Source organism: Colobus angolensis, unplaced genomic scaffold, assembly GCF_000951035.1.
Source record: "Colobus angolensis palliatus isolate OR3802 unplaced genomic scaffold, Cang.pa_1.0 Scaffold343, whole genome shotgun sequence".
In the NCBI taxonomy this organism is placed as follows: Eukaryota; Metazoa; Chordata; class Mammalia; order Primates; family Cercopithecidae; genus Colobus; species Colobus angolensis.
This window is the reverse complement of record NW_012116744.1, coordinates 2,559,572-2,579,069: the sequence shown is the minus strand read 5'-3', so window position 1 is coordinate 2,579,069 and position 19,498 is coordinate 2,559,572. Positions and strand designations below refer to the sequence as shown.

Below are 19,498 nucleotides of genomic sequence, written 5' to 3'. Positions count from 1 at the left end.
GCTGCCGGCGTTTCCCCGGCGCCCGCCAGGTTGACGGACAGTTTAGTACCAACTCCTCAGACTCCCCCTCACGAAGTAGGTTTTAGGGAATGGGAAAGTCGAGGCCAGAGAGGTGAAGCCATTCGTCCAGAGCCACACAGCGAATGAGCGGCGGGGCTGTGCACCCTCCCCACGGGCTGCCCTCTTAGCAGCTAGCCACTACGCTGGGCAGCTTCGCCCGCTGATGGGAGTCTCCAGGTCTGCCAACAACTGCCTGGCTCTTGGTGGTATTCTTGATCCTGCTTTATTTTCTCCATAGCGGTTATCACACTGGTACGACATTCCTTATTTATTTGTTCATCCTTTATATCTTCTTCACCCCCACACCATTAAGATATCAGCTGCTTGCAGGCAGGGAGACTGCATTCATTTTTTTCATTCCACACCTATGTATTGGGTGTTAATTATGTGCAAAAGACAATGATTGGTGCTGGAGATACAAGCGTGATCAAGGCCTTACCATAATAGACTGTTTATGCCTGTCTCTGTGTGTAGTAGGAACTCTATAAATGTTTGTTCAACCAATTGTAGGGAGAGACGATGTGAGGCAACTGAAACATTTTTCAAGTGTTAAGCTCTTTTCTCTTACTTTGTATTCCTCCAAGAAAGACACAAAAGCATAAATCACGAGATTTACAAAGGAAAAACATATTTAACACCAATTAATACCCAGGTGTTTCACCCTTTGCCGTGTGCTATGGATGGGGGTATAAAAGATGGGTAAGTTTGGGTTCCTAAAGGTAACCACCTACTACAGTTAAGATCGCATGCAAGAATCAATTAGGAAATTAAACATTTAAGAACTTTTTCCCATGGATATAAAAAGGTGGCTCATGCGTGTAATCCCAGCACTTTGGGAGACCGAGGCAGGTGGGTCACCTGAGGTCAGGGATTCGAGACCAGCCTGGCCAACATGGCGAAACCCCATCTTTACTAAAAATACAAAAACTAGCTGGGCGTGGTGGCATGTGCCTGTAGTCCCAGCTACTAGAGAGGCTGAGGCAGGAGAATCACCTGAACCCAGGAGGCGGAGGTTGCAGTGAGTTGAGATCACGTCATGCACTCCAGCCTGGGCAACAGCGAGACTCCATCTCAAATAATAATAATAATAAGGTAGCATATTAGTAGAATAGGACAGTAAGAAGACAAGTATAAGTCACAGAGAACAGTGAACCGAAAAAATTTGAGAGGAAGGGGCTCTCAAATAAGGGGCTCTTAAATTAAGAACATAGTAGGTTCTTAATGCGAAGTTGTTGACTGAAGGAAAAATCTGTGTGTGATGTCATCAGAGAAGGCTTCCTGAAGGAGGTGACACACAAACCATGGAAATGCTTGGGGTGGCAAGAGGAGAGGAGGCAGAAGAAGAGCTCAGTAGGCAGGGAGCAGGGTGAGCCTGGAACATGGCGTGAGTGTTGTGTTTGGTATTAAAGATGAGGTTGGACATGGTGGGCTTTGATTATGGAGATAGGTGCTCAAATACTAGTTAGGTGAATGATTACTTTTAATAGTGGAGTAATGGAGTTCTGGGAAGATTCTTTTGGCAGTTGAGGTTGTAATAAAAGGGGAGAGATTAGAGCAACCACAAGAATACCAAAAGCAGATCTATAATACTTCTACATTTATATTTACTTTAGAAGCTCTTGTATTATTTTGATTAAACCTAAAAAGTCTTTTTTCCTTTAGAATGTTGGCTTGGAAGTAGATTGCAACTGGAAATGTTCATTTTGTGGCTCCCTTTTAAGACACCTACCTTTTAGATGTGCTGGTGGAATTGTCTGCAGTCGATTTTTCGAGGAATGTAGGAAAGCACAGATCATAGCTGAGACTACTGTGTGGCCATATGTTAGCCAAATCAAAAGGGAAGCAGTTTTCGTATCTCTCACTTGGGCGTTCTGTATTTGAATTATTATTTTCTTGGAAGATCACCCAGTGGCACCCAGTCTGTTCCCAGATTACCTGGCAGTTTCCGGGTGACTGAGGACTCGGCTTTCCTTGGGTCCTGCCGGTCTCCCAGGCATCCATTCAGGCTCTCCAGGTCCTCACAGTCATTCCTATAGGTTGAATTGGATTTTCTGTAAGTCTCATGTAGTACTTGAATGGTATTGCATGGCATTTACTTGTTACTAGAATGAATCTTTTTTTTTTTTTTTTTGAGACAGAGTCTCACTCTGTCACCAAGGCTGGAGTGCAGTGGCTCCATCTCTGCTCACTGCAACCTCTGCCTCCCGGGTTCAAGCGATTCTCCTGCCTCAGCCTCTCAAGTAGCTGGGATTACAGTCGCCTGCCACTGCACCCGGCTAATTTTTTCTTTGTATTTTTAGTAGAAATGAGTATTCACCATGTTGGTCAGGCTGGTCTCGAACTCTCAACCTCAGGTGATCTGCCCGTCTGGGCCTCCCAAAGTGCTGGGATTACAGGTGTGAGCCACCACACCCGGCCGAATGAACCATTTTTTAAAAGGAAGCATTGTATTGCCATTGTTTATACACTTAACAGATATTTGTTGTGTCTCTGTTTTGCTGTTGTTTGGGAGTGTTAACATTTTATTACATTAGAGCTGAGGAAAGCAGGTTGTTGCGTTTGGAAATTGTTACTTACTGTCTGTGTCCCCTCCTAGTTCATATGTTGAAGCCCTAACCCGCAGTGAGGCTGTATTTGAAGAGGAGGGCCTTGAGGGAAGTAATTAAGGTTAAATGAGGCCGTATGGGTGGGTCCCTGATCTGAAAGAAATAGTGTCCTGTTGGGAAGAGACATCAGAGAGCCTGCTGTCTCTTCATGCACAGGCACCAGGAAAGGCCATGTGAGGACACAGCAAGAAGGCAGTCATCTGCAAGCCAGGAGGAGCGTCCTCATCAGAAACTGAATTGGCTCCTGCCTTGATCTGGGACTTCAGCCTCCAGAACTTGGAGGAAGTATGTCTGTTGTTTCAGCTACCCAGTCTATGGTATTTTGTTGTGGCAGGCTGAACCAGCTAATACAGAGATTATAACTAAGGAAAGTAGAGGAATTTTAAAAGAACCAAACTTTTATGTGTAGAAACTATTTGTAGTAAATTATAATATGGATCTTGAACTTTACAGGGTGCAAATATGGCTACAGCAATGGTAACGTTTAGTGAAAAACAATCAGGTGGGTTCTCAGTATATGAAGATTTCAGTGTTTATTACACAACTGTAGGTTTTTTAGGGGAGGAAAATTATAGTTTTTAAAAAGTGCATTCTATTAGTCTGCTCAGGCTGCTGTGGCAAAATTACAGTGTAGCTATAGACTGGGTGACTTACAGTGTAGAAATGTATTTTCTCACAGTTCTGAAGGCTGGTTTCTGCTGAGGCCTCTCTCCTGGCTTGCGGACTGTCACCTTCTCACTGTGTCTTCAGCGGCCTTTTACTCTTTCTATGCGCACCCCTGGTCTCTTCGTCTTCTCATAAGGACACCAGTCCTATTGGATTAGGGTCCAGCCCTTCTGACCTCATTTAACCTTAATTATTTCCTTAAAGGTCCTGTCTCCAAAAAGTTATATAAAGGGATAGGGCTTTGACATGTGAATTTGTGGGAAACACAATTCAGCCCATAAAATGCATGAACCACAATCATTCCTGTGTTATTGATATTGAAGAAGAGCTGTCAGGAGTCAAAGAGTTCTTTCAGTAACACTGTCCCCTAAACTTCTAAATTTCTGGTTAGCATAATTTTAAACCAAGAATGCTTTTAAGAAATATTGCTTTCTGCTAATACTAAAATATTTCTTCTTTACCAGGAAAATTTCAAATTGTCAAGAAAATTTCTGGTCATTAGGAGAGAGGCCTCAGCAGAAACCAGCTTTCATTTGATTGTGAAAAACTAAGAAATGCCCTAATCTTAGTCATGTGCTGCATAATGACCTCTTGGTGAATGATGGACCACATACACAACTGTGGTCCCATAAGATTATAATACCATATTTTTACTGTACCTTTTCTATGTTTAGATATAATTAGATACACAAATACTTACCATTGTGTTGTAATTGCCTACACTATTCAGTACAGTCATATGGTGTACAGGTTTGTAGCATAGGAATAATACGCCAAACTGTAGAGCCTAGGTGTGTAATAGGCTACACCATCTAGATGTGTGTAAGGACACTCCATGAAGTTTGCACAGTGATGCATTTCTTAGAATGTATGTCTGTCGTTAAGTGACATATGACTGTTTTTTTCTAAGAATAAAGTTACTAACATATGTGGTATCTTTTTTTTTTCTTTAAAACCAGAATCCCATGTTGAAAAGAGATGTGTTTGTTTAAACCTATTTACTTTCTAACCTGGTGTTCTTTTATTAAAAAACAACACCCCCCTCTAAAAAAAAAAACCTATTTACTAAAAGCTGAAACAAATGCTACTTTATTGGCACAATATGAAACCATAAAGTGTAAATTCTTGATACAGTTATTTGGTAATGTTTGTTAAATAATAAAAATTTCTTATAAATTCAACTTAAGGGCTTAATGAACTATGTATATCTGTGCTGGCTTATATGCTTACGCTATTTAAAACAAACATGACTGGAATGCATCTATTCAACTATATGTCACTGTTATTTAACTGTTATATTTTTGAGAAAGGTATATCTAAATTATTGTACTGTTAACAAATCTCAAACTATTTTGTGCTATAAAATATGTAATCTAAGACTTGTAATGAAACTTCTGTTTCTGGATATATGATCTGCAAAGGGATCTTTGGGAAAGTTCTATAAGATTTTTTAAAAAATTGTGAAATATAATCTATATTTAGAAAAGCACCTTAAACAAATATGTATGTACAATTTAATAAAGTGAAGGGCCATGAAAACACTACCCAAATCAAGAAATGAAACATCGCTTATGTACTAAAGTCCTCCATGTGCCTCTGCTTGGTCGTTATCTTCTCCCAGTTCCCTAGAGTTTATTACTGTTCTGACTTTTGTTGTTTCCTACCTTTTCTTTGTAGTTTTTAAAATAAATATATCCTTAAACAATATAGTTTAATTTTTCTTGTTTTTGAACTTTATATGTATGAGTGGATCATGATGTGTGTATGCTTTTGTGTTTTGCTTTTTGGCTTAACTTTGTGAGATTAATCCATGTGGTGTGTGCAAGTATAGTTCATGAAATGTCATGGCTGTATAGTATTTCATTGTATAAAAATCCATGTAGATGGATATTTAGGCAGTTTCTAGATTTTGGCCATTCTGAACATAGTTGCTATGAATATTTTTATACCTATAACCTGGTGCACATGTGTGAGAATTTCTTAAGAGTAGAAGTGATATGTAGATTTAGAGTATGCGTATCTTCTACTCTAAATAAAACCAACCACTGCTTTTTTTTTTTTTTAAAACTTTGTCCCGCTAAGAGTGTGTCAGACTTTTGTTGTGCCACATCCATGCCAACATTTGGTTATTGTCAGCAGTTAATACTTTTTGTCAATCCTTTTGCTCAATTTTTTATTGAACTGTCTTTTTCTTTCTAAATAATTTTGTAGGATTTCTAGATTTTGAATACAGTCATTTTTATTTGTTGAAAATATCTTCTTTCATTTGGTGACTTGTCTCTTCACACTTTCAAACTTCTTATAGTTCTTGTGGATAGAGTTACTAATTTTAATATACTTCAATATATCAGAAATTTCCTTTATAGTTTTTTTAATGAATAGGAAACCCACCCTCTAGTATCATGAAGTTATTAAATTAAGTACTAGAAGCATTCGTATTTCACCTTCAATCCACCTGGAATTGATTTTTCTGTGTGATGGGAGTGCAGTTATCTTTTAGTTAATGAATTGTCTTAGCTTATTTATTGTTAAAAGGCTGTTCATATTCCTCTGCTCTGTGGTGTTACCTCCTTCCTGAATCAAACGTCCATGTATATGAGTCTTTCTCTGCACTCTCTAATATGTTCCATTGGTCTACTCTTCACCAATACCACACTGTTAATCACCTTAACCCCCCCGCCTTTTTTTTTTTCAGAGACAGAGTTTCACTCTTGTTGTCCAGGCTGGAGGGCAATGGCATAATTTGGCTCACAGCAATGTCTGCCTCCTAGGTTCAAGCAGTTCTCCTGCCTCAAGACTCCTGAGTAGCTGGGATTACAGACGTGTGCCATGACGCCCGGCTAATTTTTGTATTATTAGTTAAGACAGGGTTTCACCATGTTGGCCAGTCTGATCTCGAACTCCTGACTTCAGGTGATCCAACCGTCTCGGCCTCTCAAAGTGCTGGGATTACAGGTGCGAGCCACCATGCCTGGCCTAATCACCCTAACTTTATTATTTTGTTACCTGGTAGAGCAGGTCCTTGTTCTTTTTCAAGATTGTCTTGGCTGTTCTTGTTCTTTTATATTTCCGTATACATTTTAGAAACCTCTTAGCAAGCTCAGCAATACAACACCCCATTGAGATGAGTGGAGTTGGGAGGGCTTTGACATCTTTACAATTTTGAGTCTTCCTGTCCATTAACATGGTACAGATGGGCATTTATTGAAAATTTCCTTAGTGTTTCTCAGAAAAGTTTTATAATTTACCAGAAAGAGATGTGTGCCACATCCACATTAGCACTTTGAAGTGTCAGCATTCTTTGTTTTATCCGTGAAAGCATTCTTTATTCATGATAGATGTGTAGTGGTATCTCTTCATAGTTTTAGTATTCATTTCCCTAATGGCTTATCCTGTTGAATATCTTTTCATATGCTTATTTGCTACCCATATATCCTCTTTATTGAAGTATCCTCAAATTATTGCCTACTCAAATTGTTTTTTATTTTTACTGGTGAAAATTTGTCTATTTAGAATTAGCCAGCTGGACTCAGTTTAGATGATTCCAGTTTTGTTGGCAACATCCAAAGCATCATAAACAGGAGCCAGTCAAACACACGCCTTCTCTCCACTGGGCCTGATTGACAGGCCACATCAGTGTCACAGATCTGCTCCACATCCTGTCTGCTCTGCTGCTTGTTGGCTTTGCCATCCACAGTGACCTCAAGTGTGTCGTTATCTTCTGTCTTCTTCATGGCACACTCAATGGTCAGGGGGAGTCAGGCAGAGTGGTCAAGCTTGTTTCTCCTGGGGGCACTCTTCTGAGGATATCTGGGTTCTTCTGTCTTCTTCATGGCACACTCAATGGTCAGGGGGAGTCAGGCAGAGTGGTCAAGCTTGTTTCTCCTGGGGGCACTCTTCTGAGGATATCTGGGTTGTCTCTAGAGCTGTAGTGTTTTGAGGTGCTGGAAGGTGGGTGAAGTGCAGACACCCCTTTTTGTGTGTGGCTGTGGATGCTTTCCAGCACTGCCTTCTTGGCCTTCAAAGCTTTTGCTTTGGTTTCAGCTTTGGGAGAGGCAGGAGCTTCCTTAGGTGTCATCTTGTCCGAGTTTTTGTATTGTTGACTTTTGAGAGTTCTTTATAGATTCAGATACAAGTCTGTTGTTGGATATGTGATTTGAAAATATTTTCTTGGCTGGGCACGGTGCCTTATGGCTATAATCCCAGCACTTTGGGAGGCTGAAGCAGGTGGATCACTTGAGGTTAGCAGTTTGAGACCAGCCTGACCAACATGGTGAAACCCTGTCTCTACTAAAAATACAAAAATTAGCCAGGCATGGTGTCACACACCTGTAGTCCCAACTACTTGGGAGGCTGAGGCAGGAGAATTGCTTGAATCTGGGAGGCGGAGGCTGCAGTGAGCCGAGATCACACCACTGTACTCCAGCCTGGGTGACAGAGCACGACTCCATCTCAAAAAAAAATTTTTTTTTCTTTGCACATATAGCTTGTCCATTCTCTCAGAAGTGTCTTTGTCAAAGCAAACATTTTTAATTTAGATGAAGTCACATTTATTAGTTTTTAAAAGGAATCATAACTTTGGTGTCATTTCTAAGAACTCTGCTTAACCCTAGCCTATGAAGATATTCTATGTGTTCTTTTAAAGTTTCATAGTTTTACATTTTATATTTAAATTTATGACCCACGGCCGGGCGCAGTGGCTCAAGCCTGTAATCCCAGCACTTTGGGAGGCCGAGACGGGCGGATCACGAGGTCAGGAGATCGAGACCATCCTGGCGAACACGGTGAAACCCGGTCTCTACTAAAAAAATACAAAAAACTAGCCGGGTGAGGTGGCGGGTGCCTGTAATCCCAGCTACTCGGGAGGCTGAGGCAGGAGAATGGCGTAAACCCGGGAGGCGGAGCTTGCAGTGAGCTGAGATCCGGCCACTGCACTCCAGCCTGGGTGACAGAGTGAGACTCTGTCTCAAAAAAAAAAAAAAAAAAAAATTTATGACCCAGTTTGAGTTAATTTTTGTGTAAGGTGTGAGGTTTAGATCAAGGTTCTTTTTTTTTCTCCTTTGCCCTTTGTCTTTATGGCAAATAGAGATGATCAATTTTTCTGACACTGTTTGTTGAAAAGACTGACTTCCACTTAGTAACTTCTACATCTTTGTCAAACATCAAATGTCTGTATTTGTGTGAGTTTATTCCTGGACTCTATTTTATTCCATTGATCTATGTGTCTCTCTTTGCCAATACCACACTGTCTTTATTACTCTAGCTTTATAACAAGTTTTAAAGTCACATAGTTTGATTTCTTCAACTTTGTCTTCTTTTTCAACATTGTTTTAAACTAGTCTATTTTCTCTTTCATATAAGTTGCACAAAATCTTGTCCATGTCCACAAAAAGATACTGCTGGGATTTTGATAGGGATGGCGTGAAATGTACAGATCACTTTGGGGAGTATTGGCATCTCCTAATCCATGAACACACTGACTTTCTATTGAAGTCTTCCTTGGTTTCTTTCATCACGTTTCTTCTTTAATATGTGCATCTAATGTTATAAATACCACCCCCCAGCACTGCCTCCTGCAAATTTTGTTATGTTGTATTTTTTCATTTGGCTCAAAATATTTTAAAATTTCCTTTGAGACTTCCTGTTTGACCCTATGGTTATTTAAAATATCTGGGTATTTTCCATGGATCTCCCTAGTTCAATTCTATTATAGTCTGATAATCTACTTTGTATGATTTCTATTCTTTTAGATTTGGTAGGACTTGTTTCATGGCCCAGAATATGGTCTATCTTGGTAAGTGTTCTATGTGCACTGAAAAAGTGTATTTTGCTGCTGTTGGTGAGAGTGTTATATAAATATCCACTAGGTTAGATTGACTGAGTGCTTTTCAGGTCAGCTCTAAGCTTTCTGATTTCCTGCCTAGTTTTTCCTTCAGTTACCGTAGAAAAGTGTAGATGTCTCCCACTTAAATCGTGAGTTTGTGTTTCTCCTTACAGGTCTGTCAGCTTTTACTTTTTAGTTTATGAACACTTAAGATTTTTATGTTAAGAATAGGGGACTGATCTTGAGTGAGTCTGCTCTCCAGATGAGGCTGGCAGATGAACAATGATGACATTCCCAAAAATTAGGATAGTAAGTCCTTTATTCTTGATGCTGGATCTGGACACTACACCACAGCATCCACCAGAATGAATATTTAGGGTTTTGTTTCTTTTTATGTTTTAGTGATATTTTCCTAGGAATTGTTCCATTTTGTATAAACTTTCAGATACATTGGTATAAAGTTATTCTCCAAGTCTTCCTACTTTTAATAAATAGATTATCTGTAGTTATACCCTTTTCATTTTTGATACTGGTTATTTGTACCTGTTTTCGTTTTGTTAGAGGCCTTTGGGGTATCCTGTGCCCTGTAACTGATGAATGTGGGAATGTAAAGGCCCAGCCTTCATATTCTAACTTGGGACAGGTTAGGAGATAGAAAAGGTCATCCTATCTCAGAACTCGATGTAGGGTTGTTATGAGGCATTCCATTGAGAATGCATCACAATTTGACTTTTCTGCCTAACCTTGTTTCCTTCTTTTCCCTTGTACAGTTGTGGATCAAAAGCACTCCCTAATCTACTATGTATTAGCCTTTTAAAATAACTGGTCAGGTGCAGGTAATCACAAGAGCTGGTTTTAATTCATGTTTATCCTGAGGAGTAAGCCCTTAAATATCCTAGATCAATCTCAGGTATACCATCGAGGTCTGCTGGACACGATTTAAGTTTTTGTTTCCTTTTATGAGGTATTCTAGCTACTTGCAAGGATGGGGAAATGTAAAGGGCTAGTTCAAATAAATGGTGTATTAACGTATTTACAGTATCTTCAAAATTATTATTAATTCTTAATTACTCTTCCTAGCTCCCCAAAGATGGATAACACTAATATATAGTCAGTGGGAAAGAAATCTCAGAAAATGTTCTTTGCTCACTGTAATGGGAAATGGGAAGGAAGAAAAACAGCACTTATCGAGCATCTTCTATGTACAAACTGCCATTTCAGACTCAGAGCAGTCCTTGAAGGTAGGTATCACTCACTAACTTTGTTTTACAGATGAAGAAACCAAAGTTCAAAGAAGTGACTGATTCAGAGTCATGAAATCGGGGAGTTGGGCCCTGAATCCAGATTGGTCTGACTTCAAAGCCTTGTTCTCTTTCCACTGCAATATTCAAAATTAAAATAAAGGTCTTGTTAGTGATTCTCAATGTTGTGACACATTTTTTTTTTTTTACCTGCTGTCCCTTAATAAATGATATTGAAGTTGCGTTTGGAAATACAGAAACAGTATTAATGTCACTGATTGTAGTTTTAATTGCCATTAACATTTTATTTGTCTTGTAAACCCTGACTCCACATGAGTTTTAAGACTCTATCAATAATGAGCCCAATTGTCTTTGGGAAAGTGTCACATAGTGCTTAGGAGAGTGCTGTGGGTTGATAACTAGTGAATTTAACTGAGTATAGGAGAGTCCTATCTTGCCCCTGACCCACAGAGAGGTAGTGGGCAAGTCATCTTACCCGTCTCCCAGTCCAGATAAATGCTTTCGTAAGCTCTAAGGTCTCTTCATGCTCTGAAATAATTATTTAAAAACTCACTGAAATACTTTGTTTCAATAAGGAATATTTATTAAGAAGACATGTTAACATGCTTAGATACAAAGTAAAAACACATGCCATTTTCAGTAAACTGTGAAGAAAAAAATAAGAACAAAATTGTTTTCAGAGAAATTTTTGTGTTTTATAGGCATTACATGTCCATTTGCATATTAGAAAATTATTAGCATTGATAAACTTTTTTTCTCAGTCTTAAAGTCTTTTTAAAGTAACTTTTTGGAAATGTGAAATTCACAATATAAAATTTGCATTGAAGTCTGAATGTAAATTATAGACTTCTCCAAGCCTTTGAGAATAGAAATGTGATTGAAGATTTGCATTCCCAGATGCTGCCTACAGCAGTTTCCTTTCAAGAAATCAAATGTTCTTCATTATCACATGATAAGGATCAGTTTTCAGAGGAAAATTTTTAGGGCACATTAATTCTTGGAGAGTACTATAATTTTTAGTTAATATGAGCAAGTAAATCTTTATATGTCAGTCACCAAAAATTTAGCATTTCCAAAGAATATTTCTTCATGCCTGAAAATAAAATTCTATCAAGTCTATATATTTCTATAATTAGATGTATAAGTCTAATAAGATCATCTAAAATAGTAATAGTGACAACTACCACATATTGAGCACTTACTCTGTGCTAGGCACCAAGCTAAGCACTTCACATACATCATCCCATTTAATGTTTACAATAACTCAAGCAAGTGTCATTAGCCCCACTGAATAAACAAGAAAACTGAGGCTGCACAGGTTAAACAAGAGTCAAGTTCAAACAATGACTTTGTAAGTGGTGGAATTAGGAGTTTAAGGCAAGTCTGTCTTACTGTGCTACCAAGTCAGAGCCTGATCATTATATTGTATGTCATCAGTGAGAGACCCCTGACCTGCTGTGATGAAGCTGAATGCATAATGACTCTGTGATATAGTCACAAAAGTATAATTTGCATCATTAGAATAAGAAGCAAGACCAACTCAAGTGGACACAAAAATTCCTGCTCATTTAATTATTTTTATTTACACAAATCTTTTTCCATCATCATGACACTAATAAGATTATAAATACACAAACACGGGAGTACATGCAACACATTCCACAAAGGAACAGAAATGTACAGCACTACGGAATAAAGAACCCAGATTTTTTATATACAAAGTGCTTTAACAAAAAAAGACCTTGTGACATATTCAAACCATATTTATTTGAATACTTTCCAATAATTACCATGGGATACATCATTTATAAATAATATTTAATCTCCCCTATTTTTTAAGCCAGAATTTGCGTTTCAACTAATCAAGTGAACAGCCATTCCATTATGTAACATTAAAGGCAAGTCACATAGCATCAAAATGAAACCGGTGGGCTTCTTGTCGTTTTTCTCTATCATCTGCTTTCTGAAAAAGAATTTTAGACTCGTTTATAAATGGTAGAGAAATGTTCCAAAAAGATTCATTTCTGAAATACACTGATTCATTTTTAAAAGTCTCCAGCAATTAGTAGATAATAGATATGATTTCCTAATTCTAGTATTTTTGTAGTTTATAGTAGCTGTTTTATAATTAATGACTAATTGAATAAAAAACAAGGAATACTTGAATACTTAGGGCACATTAAATACTTACGGTCCTTAAACACTTAGCTTCTTATCACTTACTATCTACTTGAAAATAGGAATAAGCATTAGATTCTATAAGGATAAATCAATGATTGCATTTTTCTCTCATTCTTAACACTGATGTTAATAGACAAATCTAATGGCTGGGTGTGGTGGTGGCTCATGCCTGTAATCTCAGCATTTTGGGAGGCCAAGGAGGGCGGATCACTTGAGGTGAGGAATTCAAGACCAGCCTGGCCAACATGGTGAAACCCTGTCTCTACCAAAAAAATACAAAAATTAGATGGGTGTGGTAGTGGGCACCTGTAATCCCAGCTTCTTGGGAGGCTAAGGCAGGCGAATCATTTGAACCTGGGAGGCGGAAGTTGCAGTGAGCCAAGATTGCACCACTTGCATTCCAGCCTGGGTGACAGAGACTCTGTCTCCAAAAAAAAAAAACCCCAAACAAAACCAGATCTAAACTAATTATATTAAAGTACTAATGTACTAATTATTTTTTCATTAAATTGTTAATTTAGCAGATATTCATTGGCCCTTTGCTTCCAATACTCCCAATATCAATACTGTGTTTGATATTTTAATATTAAAAAAACCTCAGTTTTGTATCTTGTTCTCCAAAAAGACAAACACAAAACATATTGTATAACTGTAATTCAAGATAAAAAGTGAAAAATGTTACCAAGTCTAAGAGACTACTTCTAGATCCAGGTGAGGAAAGGGAAAGCTTTGAAAAGACATGGAAAGTATTTGAAAGCATGGAAATGGGGAGAGTGGTATTCATTCCACGCTGGGGTTACAACATGAGCAATCATGAGAAGGCTGGAAGGAGCACGGATATGTGAAAGGAGCTGGTAAAAAATAAGACTGTGGAGTCACATGGAAGTCATATGCAGGCCAGGCCAAGGATTTTACACATAAAAGGCAATGGATATTCACCAGAGCTTTTTGAACAGGGGAGTGACATGATGAAGGCTAAACTGAATGATGAGTGTGCTAAATGGAATGGAAAGGGGAGAGAACGGAAACAAAGAGACCAAGTAGGACGTAAGAAGGGGCTGGGTTAAGCAGTGCAGTAGGAATGTAGAAGTGAAGTCAGCTGTAGAACTTCTTACAGAGGCAGAGTCCATAGGCAATTGATGAAATCTTGTAGGCAAGTAAGACAGATGAAGCTTTAGAATGCTGGTTTTGAGGTGTTGTAAGTCATCTAGGTTGAGCTATCATGGTGATAGTTGGAAATGGGGAAGGACCTTTAGAGATGAGAGCTGGGGATATCTGAAGCCATGATTTTAGATGAAATTGGCAGGTAAAGTGTTGAAAGAAGAGGGGCAGGGACAGACACTGGGGAAAGCTTGCAGTGAGAAAATGGTAGAAGGAGCCAGCCTGCTTAAGTAAAAAAGTGGTTAGAGAGGTTCTACCTCTTTGAGATACCACAGTGCCACAGGAGACACAGTATATACATGGTCAAATGTATACTTGTACTTAAAACTTTAATTTTTGGCTACTGCATAATTATTGTTATAAGCACACAATGTTTATGCTGTAATCAGATCTACTGAGGAATTAATGAAATTAATTTCCTTTGCTTCATAGGTCAAGAACTATGGAATCTTTCAGATGATATTCTGATACTTCTGGACAAAGTATGTATGGTTGTCCTTGATCTTACTCTTAAGTTGCAATCTTAAGGTTAACTGAATATGTAACTGCATGTTACTGTTTTTGATATGAAAGGAGTGATTTTTTTAAAAGCGACGAAAGTATGAAAAAGAACATTTATGGAACAACTAATATGTTCTCTTTTTCATACGTTAAAAGAACAAAGACAGTAATTTTAGTTAGCAAAAAATGATTCTGATGGCACGACAATCCAGAGTGTAGGTGCAAACAAAGAAAAACACCTTTCTTTGGGGCCACAAAGAAGCCCTATTTTGAGGGCATTGATTGGAACCCATATACAAATAGAAACTAGCTTTTTCACATATATCTAAACTGCTAATAAATTTACAGTGATAGCCTCTTTTTTCTTCACATAAACATTGCATAAAAATCTTTTACATATTTGGGAGTTTTGTTTTCAATTAGTATTTAGAGTATTATACTGAAGAACAGAAATCAGTTTAATGCAAAGAATACTTAATAGATGAAAAATATGTTTATGGCTTTTTTCTTTTTTGAGACAGGGTCTCACTCCTTTTGCCCAGGCTAGAGTGAAGTGGCACAATCGCAGCTCACTGCAGCCTCAACTTTCTGGGCTCAGGTGATTCTCCCACCTCAGCCTCCTGAGTAGCTGGGATTACAGCTTGCATCATGGTGCCTGGCTAATTTTTTTATATTTTGTAGAGATGGGGTTTCACCATCTTGCCCAGGATGGTCTCGAACTCCTGAGCTCTAGCAATCTGTCCACCTTGGCCTCCCAAAGTGCTGGGATTATAGGCATGAGCCACCATGCCTGGCTGTTTATTGCTTTAGTTGTTATCTTCCACCTAAACTCTGAGAAAATAATTTAACCTCTTTTTACTCTAATTCTTTTCAAAGAGATAGCTGTTAATCCTAGCCAAAGAATGTCCATGACTTTTATCAATAGATACTGAACACAAGTTCATTTTTTAAAATCATATTATTTTTCAGGTCATTATGAAATTGTTTCTAAATGCCTTTTGATTTCTGAATGATCACTTTATTACTATTGTACAGCATCAAACTTTTAAAGTAGACATCTCCTGTGATTTGTATGAATTGACAGGAGACATTAGTCACTTCCAGGGATAAAATAATCATCAATAAAATGATGCTTTGGACAGAACTTGAAAAATGATGAAATTCTAGTCATATGAAAAAAGTTTAAAATAAACATAGTGTTTTTAAAGAGCAATGTATGTATTACTAGAATAAATTAACCAAAGTTAATGTTTCATTTAAATGAACAAACCTTTTCCTGCCAATGTAAAATGCCAATTATTGCCAAGATGAAAACACAGACACCAATGAGAGCTATAGCAGTAAGCAGAACAATGTTACTTGGTGTAAGATATAGTTTGGCACTCCAACTGTAGAAAAAACAGAATAAATTAAAATTACAAATTTTACTTAGAAATAACAAAGTTATATTGAGACCCCAAAGCAAAACAGCTTATTAATTAATGAAACAATGTATTCATTAAACCATTCGTTCATCTGTCCATTCATTATAAATAAAACAAAAGCAATTATAAATCAGATAGTGCTGAGAATATTGATGATGCTGTGGTTTATATTTCACCTAGACAACTGAAATAGAATTTTTGATGAGATATTTCAATGTTTTTCATCTTCCAAGTTTGATCCTGTGAGAATTATTCTTAGTAAACATATCCAAGGGTACTTTGGACAATCATGGACATTTTTTTTACATCTTGATTTACCTGCTTAATTTGAAATCCTGAACTGTAAAGCAAGGGAATCACATGATCCTAGAAGCCTTCTGTATCATCTCATTTTTGACCTGTGTCACATATGTAATATGACCAACTAAAACATAAATATTTGGAATGTTGATGGCTTGTGCAGAACTTCTATAATTTTTGTATCATGTTGGAGCGATTACTACAATGACTTTTAGGTTCAGATCACTTACAAAATCATCTTTAGTCCCTCACTGTTAATGGCAATATACAGACTAGAGGTCTTCAGTAAACAGAACTAGCTCTTTCCTTCTAAAACTGTCTGTGTAAGATAGCATTTGCACACCCTGAAAGCCTAAAACTAAGGACTGTATCACCAACTCTGCAGGTTGTTATATACACATAACTTTTTGTTCTCCCTAGAAATAGGTAATGGCTATATTTTTATTTTAAAAGTTTAATAAAGGTAAGACTGTTCTGGTAAATAGCAAGTAGCTATTGACTTATTCTGGGATAATTAAAATTTATTGATCCATAAGTTAGCCTCTAGTCAATAAACCTCAAAATATACCTCAAAAACTAAAATCAATTTGGTTTTTATTATGAACATAAATTTGAAAAGAACATTTCTTTGCAAAAAGTAAGAGAAACATGAAAAATGTTGAGATTATGGAAAAAAGCTATGGTATAATTTTCTGGAAATTCAGAAGAGTAAGTAAACCTTAAAAAACCAAATACTGTTAATTAGTTGAAAGCTACTCTTAGTGTTGTACTTATACTTAAGAAAACAGTTCTTTTATGAGATGTTTTTGCTAGTTATACTTTTAAAATAGATTTTTAACAAATCAGGAATATGTGTTTTGGTAAAAAAAAAAAAAAAAGGACAAAAGTCAATCCTCAGTTTTCTACTCAGAGGCAGTCACTCTTACCAGTTTCCTGCATATCCTTTCAGAGATATTTTATACATGTATGAACATGTATGTGTAGATAGCTTCTTTTTTAATCACAATGCCTGTTTATTACACATACTCTTCTACATTTTGCTGTTGCTGCTTTTGTTTGTTGTTTTGCTTACCACTCCATCTTAAGAGACTGTTCTATGTCCGTGGCAGTGAAAAAAAGTCATGCTACTGAGCTGTATAGAAGTACCCTACTTTATATAGTTTCCTACTCATGGTCCAGATTTTCTAGTTTTACTGTAAATTTCATCTATAGAAAACTAACACATACAATATAGGCTCATTAAAAAAATCTGAACCAGGACTATAACTGTTTCAATGATGTCATCTTATTCCAAGCATAAGGCTGCGATAAAGTTTATTTTCTTAAGTAGTTTGGTTCTAAAGCCCATTAATCTACTGCATCTGCTGGTATGCTGGTAAACTGGCTCTGAGGTAGACAGGGGTTGGGGAAGCCCTATTTATGATACTTGCCAATTTTCATGGAGTAGATTCTCCCACCATAACTGATTTCAGTGTGACTTCACTGAATAGAGATGACAGAGTCAGCTCATGAGGTGGCATAAGCTGGTTTCGGCACTCAATACATTCGATCGAGATGTTTAATAAAGAATGATGAAGCTGGTATTTTCAGAGGGAATGTAACAAGCAGGGGACCCCACTGGTTACATATTCATAGACAAATTCACCATTTCTCTTTGGTTATTTTCTCATGTTGATATTTGTCTAGCGCATTTTTCCCTATGAAATTTAAATGTTAGTGAATACTTTTATCGCCTAATTTAAAAAGAATAGAATCAATCTAGAAATTTAAATAAAAATGAACAAAGATTATTTAAGGATTTAGAATTAAATGCTGTATTATGAAATAAATGTATTCTGTTAATAAGGATAAAAATACCTACTGTTCGTTTACCATATGCTTGGCACTGTGTTAAGTATATTTCACCCTCAGATGCAGAAATTGAGTCTTGGAGAGGACAAAGGACTGGCTCCTAGTCTTGCAGTCAGCCAGCAATGGAGCTGAGTTTTTTAGCCTACATCTATTTAACTCCAAAATTTGTGCCCAACCACTGTGGGATATATAGTACTTCTCAAGTAATTTATTTAAAAGATCAGTGCTTTATACAAAGATTTAGTATCCTGAAATTTTGAATTTATAACTAGTAAATGGAAGAGCAGTTTATTAAAGCAGAATATATGTATAAATCCCTAATTAGTTAACCTGCTGTTTTTCTCATAGGATTGAATTTGTTCTTCATGAAAAATATCTGGGACCATTTATGTAAGTATGTTTAGTCATTTAAAGTTTGCCATAAGCAAATTAAGGATGGGCACTCATGGGAACACAGCAGGAATATGAGAGAGTTTAAAAGACATCACTGTATCTATAATTCAGAGTTAGCAGTGTCTTTACCAAATCAGTTCAAGCAAGGACATTACCTTCGAGGGACATTGTGAGGGTATGGAATGACAATTAGCTGGGAATTTGGAATGATTGCAGTCCACTCTTGTTTTCGTATAGACTGGAAGAAGAATTTAAGAACATTTAGCATTTAGCACATTTAAAAAACACAATTACTATTCTAAATAAATAAGGAAAAATGTAGCTTCTTTGAGAAATTCAAATTCTAGGTATGGATGAAGCTATGTTTACCAGTATTAAGCCAAAAATAAGGCTTTTGTGCCATCTGTTGGAAAATTTTCTCATCTTTTCAAGGAAAGATTATATTTGTGTTTTATGAATTCATTCATTCAACAAATATTTATCAGACACTTATGTAGCAGGCACTGTTCAAAGGGCTATGTACAAATGCTGCTTGGAGCTAAAATTCAAGTTAAGGGGAAACTGACAATAAGCAAAGCAAGTAAAATAATATGATTATACATATTATATAAATAATACACATATGTATAATAGTATTTATGTTAGTAAAATATTTATGTGCATGTTAGGTGGTGAAAAATGTTAGGATGAAAAAGCAGGATAGATGGATAGGTGAGGGTTATGGGCGAGGAGAGGGAAAAACTACACGGTATCTTAAAATCATGATGTGCTCTATGTAAGATAAACTTAGGTCACTACCAATACATTTTTCTTTATTCTTCAAAGGGAATAAAAATATTTGCTTTATTTGAATTAAAATTCAATTACGTTCAAATTATTTAATTTAAATACTTAAATAGTGAATATTAAAACACAGATTAATTGTAAAAAAAATGAATTTTCACTCACTTTTTCTCCAGATGGACGGGGAATACCAACATACAGATGGTCAAGAAAATTTGCGCTCCGACCTAAACCAAGCACGTTGTATGGTAGTTGGAGAGCTAAATGTGCGGATTGGCTGAGTTGGCCAGCTAGAATTATTCAATTAAAAAAAACATTAAAAACATCTCTGGAAACATTGCTCCCATCAAATATTAAAATGATAAAATGTTAAAAATTTAGGTACTGGAACGTATCATGTTTCAAAATGTGAAGTGAAACATATAGGACATTAATATTAATGATTCACTTTTTTCTTTTTTTGAGACATGGTCTCACTCTGCCACC

At 36.9% G+C, this 19,498-nt stretch overlaps 1 protein-coding gene and 1 long non-coding RNA gene across 2 annotated transcripts in view; one reads left to right on the top strand and one right to left on the bottom strand.

Moving 5' to 3' along the window:
* The window catches only part of LOC105519287, a 19,611-nt gene extending 225 nt beyond the window's left edge, over positions 1-19,386 (top strand). The window contains exons 2-4 of the long non-coding RNA XR_001002944.1: positions 14,193-14,242; positions 18,185-18,226; positions 19,189-19,386. This is a non-coding gene — a long non-coding RNA (uncharacterized LOC105519287). The remainder of the gene's footprint in view (positions 1-14,192; positions 14,243-18,184; positions 18,227-19,188) is intronic.
* Positions 10,984-19,498, bottom strand: part of ITFG1 (integrin alpha FG-GAP repeat containing 1) — a 296,091-nt gene continuing 287,576 nt past the window's right edge. The window contains exons 15-18 of the mRNA XM_011952601.1: positions 19,178-19,302; positions 18,385-18,467; positions 15,532-15,649; positions 10,984-12,381 (exon numbers count right to left, since the gene is read on the bottom strand). Of these exons, the coding sequence (XP_011807991.1) occupies positions 12,322-12,381; positions 15,532-15,649; positions 18,385-18,467; positions 19,178-19,302 (386 nt within the window). The 3' untranslated portion in view covers positions 10,984-12,321. The remainder of the gene's footprint in view (positions 12,382-15,531; positions 15,650-18,384; positions 18,468-19,177; positions 19,303-19,498) is intronic.